The sequence below is a fragment of the Myotis brandtii genome, unplaced genomic scaffold, assembly GCF_000412655.1.
Source record: "Myotis brandtii unplaced genomic scaffold, ASM41265v1 scaffold463, whole genome shotgun sequence".
In the NCBI taxonomy this organism is placed as follows: Eukaryota; Metazoa; Chordata; class Mammalia; order Chiroptera; family Vespertilionidae; genus Myotis; species Myotis brandtii.
Window position 1 is genome coordinate 2,431,848 of NW_005367694.1, and position 11,369 is coordinate 2,443,216.

The 11,369-nt window shown below is 46.0% G+C and overlaps 1 protein-coding gene and 1 long non-coding RNA gene across 2 annotated transcripts in view; both read right to left on the reverse strand.

Annotated features, from left to right (window-relative positions):
* Nucleotides 1–11,369, reverse strand: part of LOC102248164 (protein HIRA) — a 47,517-nt gene that overhangs the window by 23,700 nt on the left and 12,448 nt on the right. The window contains exons 7-12 of the mRNA XM_014547029.1: nt 9,951–10,118; nt 8,134–8,247; nt 6,309–6,379; nt 5,519–5,635; nt 4,257–4,263; nt 1,345–1,430 (exon numbers count right to left, since the gene is read on the reverse strand). Coding sequence (XP_014402515.1) covers nt 1,345–1,430; nt 4,257–4,263; nt 5,519–5,635; nt 6,309–6,379; nt 8,134–8,247; nt 9,951–10,118 — 563 coding nt within the window. The remainder of the gene's footprint in view (nt 1–1,344; nt 1,431–4,256; nt 4,264–5,518; nt 5,636–6,308; nt 6,380–8,133; nt 8,248–9,950; nt 10,119–11,369) is intronic.
* On the reverse strand, nt 627–1,338 carry LOC106727676. The gene is made up of 2 exons (XR_001363910.1): nt 1,019–1,338; nt 627–883 (listed from the first exon to the last, which is right to left on the reverse strand). It is a non-coding gene; the product is annotated as an uncharacterized LOC106727676 (long non-coding RNA).

An 11,369-nucleotide genomic window follows, 5' to 3' on the forward strand; every position in this document is an offset into this window, starting at 1 on the left:
TAAAGGGTAGGCAGCCGGTGGCATGGGGAAAAGGCTTGATCAAAGGAAAACCACTCTCTGGGAGGAGCCAGGAAACTGGTACAGGCTCCATTGGGTCAAGTGTCTGTCCTCCAGGGCCTCAGAGGTCAATCAGCACATCGTATGACTAAAGGTCTCTTTAGACTTCTAAGAAGATTTGGAGCAGGCTCATGGATGAACAGTTGCAAAGTGCAGAGGACTACAGTGTGTGGTTGCCCTGAGTAGGCTGACTGCATGAGTATAACCCAGAGTGGGGGCGGGGGGGGGGGGGTCTATTTCTTTCATACTGGGCTTTATCATTCTTTGAATCAACATCCATCATTTTGGGGAGAGGGGCCCATATAAAAGCAAGCCTGACGATAGATGCTAAGACACAGCAAATGGTGACTGAGTCCAGTTTCCCCCCCTCTCTGCCTCCTCAGGGAAATGTGCTTCAGCACCCATTCTCCACCCAACAGTTCCACTTCTGGGAAGTAGCCTGAAGTAACAGTCACAGGTGAGCTGTTACTCATTTACAATAAAAAACTACAAGTCCACAGTTAAGGGGCTGGTTAAGTAAATCATGGTGCATTCACAGGCTGGGAACCTGGACAATCGCAAGGCAATGCTTCAGAGGACTATTTATTAAAATGGATGCAAGGTCACGATATAGGAACAAGTCGGGAAAAGACTGGAGATACAGATACCAAAATACTAACATTGATTATATCTGAGAGACTGAATTAAGGGTAAGGTTTATGTCCTTCTTTGGGCCTTTACTATTTTCAATAGTAAATATATGTATTACGTTCACAATAAAATTTAAAAAAGAAGGCTATACAAGGGAAAAAAGAAACGGGAAAAAAAATCAGTCCAACTTCTCTACCTCAGGTTTTGTATCTTCTTTGGGCCTTTACTATTTTCAATAATAAATATATGTATTACGTTCACAAAAAAATTTTAAAAAGAAGGCTATACAAGGGAAAAAAGAAACGGAAAAAAATCAGTCCAACTTCTCTACCTCAGGTTTTGTAATGCCCTCGCAAGATGAAGCAGGGTTGGCAGGGTTGGTAGACACGCTGACCCTGTGAAGGTGCCCTTGGCTGCTGGCCTGTCACAGGCCCTTCCCAGCCCACCTTCAGCAGAAGTTTGCATAAGGGCTCTGTGAGGAGCACTGGCCTTGGAGGTTGGTGGGAAGCTGGGCCCAACTCTCTCACTTCCAGATTCTATGGGTCAGATCTGCCCAAGAGCCTGTGAAGACCCTAATTATGAAAGTGCTAAGTGGTGAAAGGCGAGAGGAAGAGCTCCCAGACAAGGCCACAGAAAGCTCGGTGAATGAACGAGTACCCGGTGTCCAGCTGTGCTATGCAGAGAGGTGTGATTCTTCTCCGACCGTCTGCTGTCCGAGTCTCAACTTGTTTCTTCAAAAGATTCTGGCAAAGTAGAATGATATAAATGAATGGAAACGTTTATATGAACCATCTCCAATTATCAAAAAATAAGGTTTCTAAGGAAATGTATTCTAAATTGCCTTTCTGTAGTCTTCTGGTCCAACTAAACTAAGCCACTCAATCAAAGAATAAATGTTTTTATCAGGGTACATGCTCCACTTCCGGCAAGAAAGGACAGAAAGCTCCCAGCTGAACCAGCTCAGCCCCTTCCTCTTCGTCACCAGTACGCAGGCCTGGCCCGGTTCCAGGGGAAAGTAAGTGGCCATTGGGGGTCAACAAGGGAACTAACAGATGAGACCTGCACCCATGAGCCACACTTTTGTCTCTAAGCTGTGGTTTGCAAACTTTCTTCCACTAAAGCTCATAACCAAGGGTCACACACTGTCTGAATCACCTGTGGAGGTTCATCACCCTTCACAAACTCCTAAAGATGGTTTAAGCACCCTAAGAAATTCTAACCTTCCTGCCCCATCTCTACCTTCCACCCCTCAGGGAGAAGAAAGAGGAGCCCACAGATGTTTCTTAAGGGCAGAGACTGAAACTAATGTTCTCAGCACAGTAAATCCTCACTTAATGTCATCGACAGGTTCTTGGAAACTATGACTTAACGTGGAACAACATATAAGGGAACCAATTTTACCAGAGGCTAATTGATATAAACAAGAATTAAGTTCCTATGGCATATTTCTGGTCACAAAAACACCATCAAACTTCTAAGTAAAGACCCAAAATACTTCCAATATTCAACGCTGAAATATATGTGAGTTATACATACATTGAAGGAAGATTAATAAAAACAAGTACGGTGATTATTTTCCAACCCACTACTCAGTCACGGGTGGCTGGAGCCTATCTCGGCAGCTCGGGCATACCTGGGACAGTAAACCTATCATGCACATCTTTGGGATGTGGGAGGACACCAGAGTCCCCAGAGAAAACCCAGGCAGACATGGAGAGAAGATACAAACTCCACACAGACAGTGGCTCTGGCCAGTAATCAATGTTTTTTTTCTCATCAACATTATAACGAAATGACGTTGAACAAAAAGTATGTTATTCGACCTGTTGTATAACTTCCTCGAATGCTGCCCAACTTATGAATCACTGAATAAAGCCAATAAAAAGTGAAATAAGCCAGTCAGAGAAAGGTAAATATCACATGATCTCACTCATCTGTGGAATCGAAAGAACAAAATAAACTGATGAACAAAGCAGATCCAGAGACACAGAACCATGAACAGACTGATGAATTTCAGAGAGAAGGTGGGGGTGAGGGAGAGATTAACCAGGGAACTTATATGCATACATGCATGGCCCATGGACTCCGACAATAGTGTGGCAAAAGCGTGGGGGGGTGGGTGTGGGGAGGAGGGGGTCAATGGGGAAAACAGCAACAACAAAACACAAAGCGGACATCTATAATACTTTCAACAATAAAGATAAATTTTTAAAATAATAAATAAATAAATAAAATATACTCATTTGACTCTTTGACTACAAATCTAGTATGACCAAAAATGAAAATCCTCTTGTCTTTCTTATCATTTGTATAAACTTAACTCTGCAAAAAAACTGTAAAAAAAATTGAATTCAAATAATAAAAATATTAGACATACCTACATGTGAAGAGAATAGAGGTTCAAAGTGTGCTTCTTCTCTTCCAAGATTCTTTAAACAATGACACAGTTCATCCAAATTGGTGAGCAGCCAAGTGAACTTGTGCTAGCTCTCCTGGCTCTGGGAGCAGAAAGGGCCCTGGGCGGGGGTCCCAGAGCGCCAGATGCCAGTTCTCCATTGCCTCCTATGCTATTCTGCCTGTTGCCAATTAGATGACTCTGGAGCAGTCTTGTATCTTTCCTAGGTGTTTATAGGTGTTTTGTCCTGGGGACAAAAGTGAATGAGTAACCCACTAGAAAAACACCCTATTCTGCCTGTTGCCAATTAGATGACTCTGGAACAGTCTTGTATCTTTCCTAGATGTTTACAGTCTCCCGTGTATCTATACCTGGGGACAAAAGTGAATGAGTAACCCACTAGAAAAAACCTACTACATGTCTGATGCAGAACAAATGGCAAATGTTTGATGAACTGAAGTTAAGACACTCAAATTGCTAACTTAAGGCTCTTAAATCACCCCAAGGACCCCAAACACTCTTTGGGAATCAGATACTGAAACCAGAGTCTGCTTTCATTGCTCTTATCTACAGCCATCAGCCCCATGTGGTTGGAGGTTGCCATGGGGCTGCTAACAGTGTTTCTAAGAACAAGGGGAGGCCTAGCACAGCTGATCTAGGGAAATCCTCTGTTCCTCCTGCCTCGATCCTTCTGAGAGGGCCCCTCTCTTCATCTTCCCAAGTCTCATTGGTCGCATGCCAAAACAAGTCAGATGGGACCCCACAAGGGCAGGGATAATGTCCCCAGAACACTGGAGTGACTGCTGCGATAAAGAACAGATTCACATAAGGATGCGCAATGACCAATGTGGAGGTCAGTAGGACATCTGCCTCACAGCAGAAGATGCTGGGTGGGGGAAGTGGCATCTTGGGACTCACTCCTGCAGGGCCTGCTGTGCCTGTATGTGGCCAGGAACCTCCCTCCCTTACCACCCTGGCTCCTGTCCCCTTTCTCCTAAATCCCTCCCCTGGAATCTCGAGGCAGAATTCAGAGTTTGACCAATGTTTCCCTAGTGTTCTTCATACACGCGGTCCCTGCCTGTCATCTGGGAAATGGTAGCTAGACAGGTTATTACATAGGCTCCCACTGCGACTCTCCAAGGGGGAGGGGAGTGCACAGTGGATCCCAGGTTACCTGAGGACTGTGAAAGGTGCAAAGAAGACCTGAGGCCAAGACACTCATCCTCTCATTGACAAGACATTTCCAGGGTGCCAGGCCCTATTCTAGGTGCTGTCAACAACTCAGACTCTTACCCCCGAAAGATTTACCTCATAGTGGGGGTGGGGGTCCCCACAGTAGCTTAAGAGGAAGCTTCTACTAGTAATTGAATCACTGCGGGGAGAGCTGCCCACCTCACCTACTCTGAGCTTTCACAGGTCTCCTTTCAGACAAAGGCCATTTGTAGAAACACTGGTTCTAAGTCTAGGGTAGTGAGAGCAGAGCCGTTCTTGAAGCCCCTGAGGAAGGGCCCATGGCCACACTGTCCTGGGCAGAGCACAGGGAGGAGGCCTGGCCCAAACTTCTATAGTAATTGAATCACTGCGGGGAGAGCTGCCCACCTACTCTGAGCTTTCACAGGGCTCCTTTCAGACAAAGGCCATTTGTAGAAACACTGGTTCTAAGTCTAGGGTAGTGAGAGCAGAGCCGTTCCTGAAGCCCCTGAGGAAGGGCCCATGGCCACACTGTCCTGGGCAGAGCATAGGGAGGAGGCCTGGCCCAAATCAGTGGGCCTGGGTCAGGCTTCTGTTCTTGTACCAAAAGGTCCCGTATGGTCTTGGCAAAGAGCCATACTATTTTCCGTGGTTTAGTTACCTCATTGATGAAACGAGTAAGTTCTGCCTTAAAGGGTTTTGTATATTTTAAATAAAATATATGCAAAACATATGGTCCAGAGACTGGTACACAGTAAGTGCTGAAAAATGGTCAGTATTACTATTTAGTTGCTGCTCCATGGCAACCTTGTCAGTACAAGACAATGGGGAAAGTGAGGTGAGTGGGGACCCTTGGGAGCTCTCTCTCTCTCTGGCTTTCTCCCAGGGTGAAAGCTCCCAGTGTGTGGCTAATTATCAGTTCAGGAAGAGATGCCCAAAATTGTTTTATTCTTCATTCCAGAACTGATTTCTGACAAGAACCGAGATTCATTTTTAAATTAATGTATTTTCTAAAGAAGACAAGGATTACGACCTATAAAAGACGAACACCCAATAATACGTTAAGAAACAAAGTACGTATTCAACAATAAAGAATTATTAAAAAAAAGAAAGAAAGAAAAGAAACAATGTATCTGTGTATGTCACAAGACGAGGGTCCAAATGAAGGGGCCTCCCAGAGCCATCATGGCCACGTCTGTGGCCTCAGAGCATGCGCAGCACACAGGTCACCAGCCCGCAGTGTGCTATTCTCCTACCTTCTCCTCCTCGCTCAGGGGGTCTCCAAGCTCATCCTGGGAGAAGTCTAGGAATGCCACAGAGCCATCCATGGAACACACCAGGATGCCCAGCCCGTTCAGAGTCCTGAAAGAGATGACCATTAGCAGCCCGGGAGCAAGTCCGTGGTGCTCACGCATGCCTCAGTGGTTGGCCGAGAGGACAATAGGGCAGAGCTCTAGGTAGACACTGAGAATCTCGGATTCCCTTTTGTGGCCTTGTGGGGATGGGGATGCGGATAGGGCAGACAATAGAGTCCCAGAAGGCTCTGGCACCCTTTAGTTCTAAGCACATGCACAAAGTATCTTTCATCATGAACTTTGTAAGAATTTTATTTTTCTTTATCTTATTTTTGAAACCATTAAAAAAAAAACCATGTGGGGGAGTATAAATCTAAATGAGGTCACTGAGAGGCAGACTGTGCCTCCACACCTATGCTAATCTGGTTCATGCAAGGACAGAGTGAAGTGGAACCAAGATCACAGCATTCTCCTTTTCCTAAATACCAATTTGTTGGAGAAGGCATTTTCCAGGGCAAATCCCAACAGAGCTAAGAGCACAGCAGTATATACTCTCCCACAAGCAGGACCACGCTGCCCGTTCTTGAATCGTGTACAAACAGCACCCTGGGGTCTGCTCGTGTCAAACCTGGGGTGGGTCCCTGGCTACCTGACACTAATCACATCCGGGGGTCTCATGTTCCAATGTGTGGCTTCTCCTTTCCTAGCCTAATGTACATCATTACAGGAATCCACCTTACCAGGAAATATCCATGATGGATTTGTCAAACAGCTCATGGATGACAACCAAAGGTCGTTTAAGACACGTGAGCTGGAAAGAAAGCAGCAGCAAAGGTTAATAAAAGGAATGAAAACCATTTTTTGTTCACTCAGCTCAGTTAACATTATCAGTCCTAGAAGACTTGGTCAGAATTTCAAACAGCAACGACCAAGATCCCAAACTATAGAAACCAAAGTTTGCCGAAATATGCAAACTAGAATGCTCCCTGTCTGAAGGGCTCATTGTTTTCTGGTGCGGGGAGATGACTTCATACACAGACAACCAATGACGGAGTAGGGGACTCTAGAAGGGCCAAGACCTGAGCAGAGAAGGTCTGCCAAGCAGGGGAAGGCATGCCAGGAATGAGGCAGGAAAATAGTTCCAGAGAAAATGCAGCATATCTTCTCTGGGCCCAAGGAACTATGGTACACATTTGTACAAGGCTTGGTGTAAACGGCTACGTATGTCACACAGGCTCATTCTACACTGTGTGCGGATAGTTCAGAAACACACAAAAACAGTTTATGTTGCCCTAATCCAGACCCAAAGTTAACCACTATTACTGTTGGATGAATTATTTTCTTCTGGTTTACAAAATAAGGCACATGGTTATGCCTGCCTTTTCATTTAATACCTACTGAGCATGTCATGAAATATCCTGTACACTTCTGTTTTAGATGACTGCAGAACATTCACACGTGCATATTCATTATCTAGTAATTCTAATGTTGGGCCCTGCACTGTCTGCATGCTCCCACAGTTACACTGAGATCCACCTGTTGACAGGTCCTGGGGCCACAGAGCGGTAGGCTGGGTGGGAACACCTTTCTGCAGGGCTCCCACCAAGTACTGTGGAAGCTTCCAGGAGGCTGGGACTGTTTTTATGGAAAAGGAGTAGCTTCGACCATCCTAATCCTGAGCAGAGGGCTGGCCTCTGAGCTACCTGGAATCCACAAGAAAAATCTTGCCCCTACCCTAATTGTACTTTCAGAAAAAAGAGCCCTGCCCCTCATCCCAAAAATGTGTCTACAGACCCCTCAGAAATCTGGACCTGTGTGAGCAACTGACCTCAATTTTATAAGAAACATGAGCACACGAGCAGTGATGTTTTGGTCAAAGCACCATGAATGGAGCCCCAGGCCAGGAAGAACATGCCTGGAACTGCCTATGGCACTAGGGTCAGGTTCTGGAATGGATGTAACATGAGTACTGGGCCTGAAAAAATCACAGTGTACACAGCAATCAATTTCTGTGACAAATGACCACAATAAATGCATCAGAGGACAACCTCCAAACCTCTGCTTCTGGGGACATTAGTAAGGAACAAACTACCGTTTAATGTAACGGCATACACGACAACACTGTGCCGAGCGAATGCAACACAAGAAAAAGTAAACACTGCACAACTCCATTCAAATAAAGCTTAAAAACAGGCAAAACTTATCAATGTGACAGATGTCATTAGAATGGTTGCTCTGGCAGAGGGTTCTGGGGTGGTGGTTACATGTGTAAACATGTTATGGCAATGCTCTGAGTTGTATACTTCATCTAGGTTACATGTCGATACAGGGTTTTTAAATGATGCAAACAAAACATGCCAACTAAAGTGTTCCCTGAGTCTGGACACAAGAGCTGCTCTGGCTGGGCTGAGGCCCAGTCTTCAGCTTCCTTTAGGGGTAATAAGTGGGCCTGACCCAGGTACAGGGTGGAAGCAGGGGCCCTCTTCTTGCAGGCTGCCAAACCTTCACCAGCCCTGTCTCCTGTCACCTTTCAGGAGCAGCAAAAGCTCATGATGGGGGGCTCACCCAGACAGAGAGAGAACGGTCCTTGCTGCCAACAGCACAGCAGCAGTACGGGCAGCTGGGCTTCGTAGAACTCCCATTCTTCTGCTTCTTTTTGAAGATTTTTGGGTTGAATTTCTAAAGCCAAATAACAAATGCTAAAATAATTGATCAAGCCTCAAGCATGTACCCCATGCCAAGTATTACAAATATACCACAATTGCAGTCCACCGATGGGCAGTCCACACAGACATCTTCCTGGCCCAGGCACTCAGCATATGTTATTTGATCTTTACAACTACCCAGGAGGCATTTTGCTGAGGCTGAAGTGAGATTCAGAGAGGCCAAAACACATGTGCTGAGTCACCAAATGAGTAAGTGGTGAGAGGGGGATTTGAAACAGGCTCTACCAACTCTCCAGGCTGGGCCTACAGTCAGGGCCATGGCAAGGGAGCTACTGAATTCCTCCCGGCCTGGGCAGGACCAGCTCTAGGACCTGAGCTTTAGGGACAAGGTCCTGAGGGGAGGCTGTTCAGGGTTCCTTTCCTTTCACTTTATTTCTTGCTCAGTCAATACCGTCTTACAAAGACTGATCAGCCCTGCTTTGACCTCACAGACAGGGATGATGGCTACGTCAGGCTAAGTATAACCAGGGCATCATTTTTTGGAAAGGTTAGAAGCACACACTGAGGTCCTTGCTGCTTTCCTGAATTGAAAAGGGTTGGGAGCTCTAGACTCAGAGTTGAAATCTACTAAGCCAGGAAAACTGAAAGGGAAGGGTATGCCAGGTGGTCCAGAAGGGTTCTAATTCCAGAGGGCAGGCAAGAATGGCCAGGGGTGCACAGAGACTGGAGAACATGGAACCCAGAGGCATGTATTCTGGGCTTGTGTCTTCACAACCACCTCACACAGTTGCTCCATGAGGTTCACTTGAGAGAGAGTCATGTGGAAGCAATATGCTAACTACGAAGCAGTGACTTTCAAACATTTTAGCAACATGGTCCTAGTTTCAAACAAGATCTTACATGAACTCCAATACAAAAATATTAAAGAAGTGATATTTTATTTGTATAAATTTAAGTCACACTATATGGTATATATTATCACTTTAAACAATGGGAAGAAGGAACCCCTTTTTCATAAATAAAAAAACTGAGAACAGGCGCGTGGATGATCCTTCACATCTATCAGCCTTAGCCCATCAATCTATTGACTTAGTTGTGGTACCCAGTGTTGAGGAAATTCTGGTCCTCACAGTGTTTGCCTTGGGCACTCTCAAAACACTCTTCAATGAAAGTCATCCAAAAGCATAAAAGAGTGTTATTTTCTGAAGCCTGAGAGAATAACAGTAGCTCACATCTTCTGGCACTCTTCCCCCTTCCACATCAAAACTGGGCAGACAGCTCCAGAATCAGACAAGGACTCCAGTGACCCAAAGCATAGCCTTGAAGCTACAGTGGCCACTGGTGGAGCCCCGGGATAAACGCACGGGCTCGATGGATGCACAAACTGCACCTGTGTCCTCCAGAGCCTGGTGGGTGGGGCACTTGTCAGGACCACCATGTGGGAGCACCCACCAGCAGACCCGAATGTGTAAAGAGGCTAGTGCAGAGCCAGTGTTACTAATCAAAGTCTGATTTTGGTGATATTCATCATGTAAAGTTTGCCAATAAACACATGAGTACGTATTCTATTTTTTAAATTTAATTTTTAAACACTGAAACATCAGTATTTAAAGTGAAACAAGAACATCACATGTGCTGAATCTCGGCCTTGGTGACCCAGCCTTGGTGAGCACGGCACTGCGCAGGCTCTGAGGGGACCATTCTGAGCACACTCACCACGACAGTCACAGCTTTCCGGTGTCCGACAAAGTCCATGTTGGTCTTCCAGCCCTCCCGCTCGATGATCTGGGCGGTGGGGCCGGAGTTGTTCATGGCATGGGCAGACACCAGGTAATGTCCATCAGGTGACCAGCTGAGCCGCAACACATGGGTTGTCCCTCCACACTGAAAGAAACATCTGTGCTTAAAAGGAAATCAAGGCCAACCTTGTGACCAAAATTGGACTCAAGAATAAACTTGGGAATTGATTACAGGACAAGTGAGGCCCAGGCTGCCGGCGATGCGTGCCCACCTGCCCGCCTGGCTGCATCACCCCCATCCGGCAGACCCCACCCCAAACGGTGACCAGGTGGTGGTGTTTTCTTTTTAAGTAAGATGTGGAACAATGGTCTTATTTTCTCCTGTTGACCTAGATTGGACTACGAAGAAGCAAGGAAGCCAGAATGGGAACCATAGTTTCAAAAAAAAAATTCTAAGATACCAAATTCAGTTCATAAATAAAACATATGAATACCAAAAACTAATCTACACTAATAAAAGAGAAAGATGCAAATTGACTGTACCTTTGTGAAACCCACCAGCCAATCAGGAGTGAGTATGCAAATCAACCCAACAAAGATGGCGAGTTAATTTGCATACTCAGGCGCACAGTGGCTGGGGGTGGGGCAGGACAATGTAGGTGTTCCACACTGCCTCAGCCGCTCCGGGCCTTTGGGCAGCAAGGGAAGGTAGAAAGGCGCTCCAGTCGGAGCGAAGGCGGTGCCGGCAGCCAGGGGAAGGAAGGCCCATTCTTGCACGAATCTTCGTGCATCGGGCCTCTAGTAATAATAATAATAATAAATTTGAACTCTGATTTATAAATGTTTGATGGTGGAGCCTGTACCCAAGCTTCTGGCTACACAGACAGCTGTAACTCCAGCCTCTCCAGATGACACAACTAAAAAGACTGTCAGATGAGAGTTGGAGCCATGGCATACTCCACTCCCACAGGAGCTGAGCACAGCACAGTGGGGTAGGCCCTAAGGGGATTTGTAGGACGGACAACTCTCTTTTAAAAAAATTAAGTGATTCTTTTTTTTTTTAATATATATTTTATTGATTTTTCACAGAGAGGAAGGGAGAGGGATAGAGAGTTAGAAACATTGATGAGAGAGGAACATCGATCAGCTGCCTCCTGCACACCTCCCACTGGGGATGTGCCCACAACCAAGGTACATGTCCTTGGCCGGAATCGAACCTGGGACTTTTCAGTCCGCAGGCCGACGCTCCATCCACTGAGCCAAACCGGCTAGGGCAAATTTAGTAATTATTTATTGTTGAAAGTATTACCTATGCCCCCCTTTCCCCCAATGACCGCCTCTAACCCCCCACCCCAGGCCTTCAGCACCCTATTGTCTGTGCCCATGGGTTATGCAT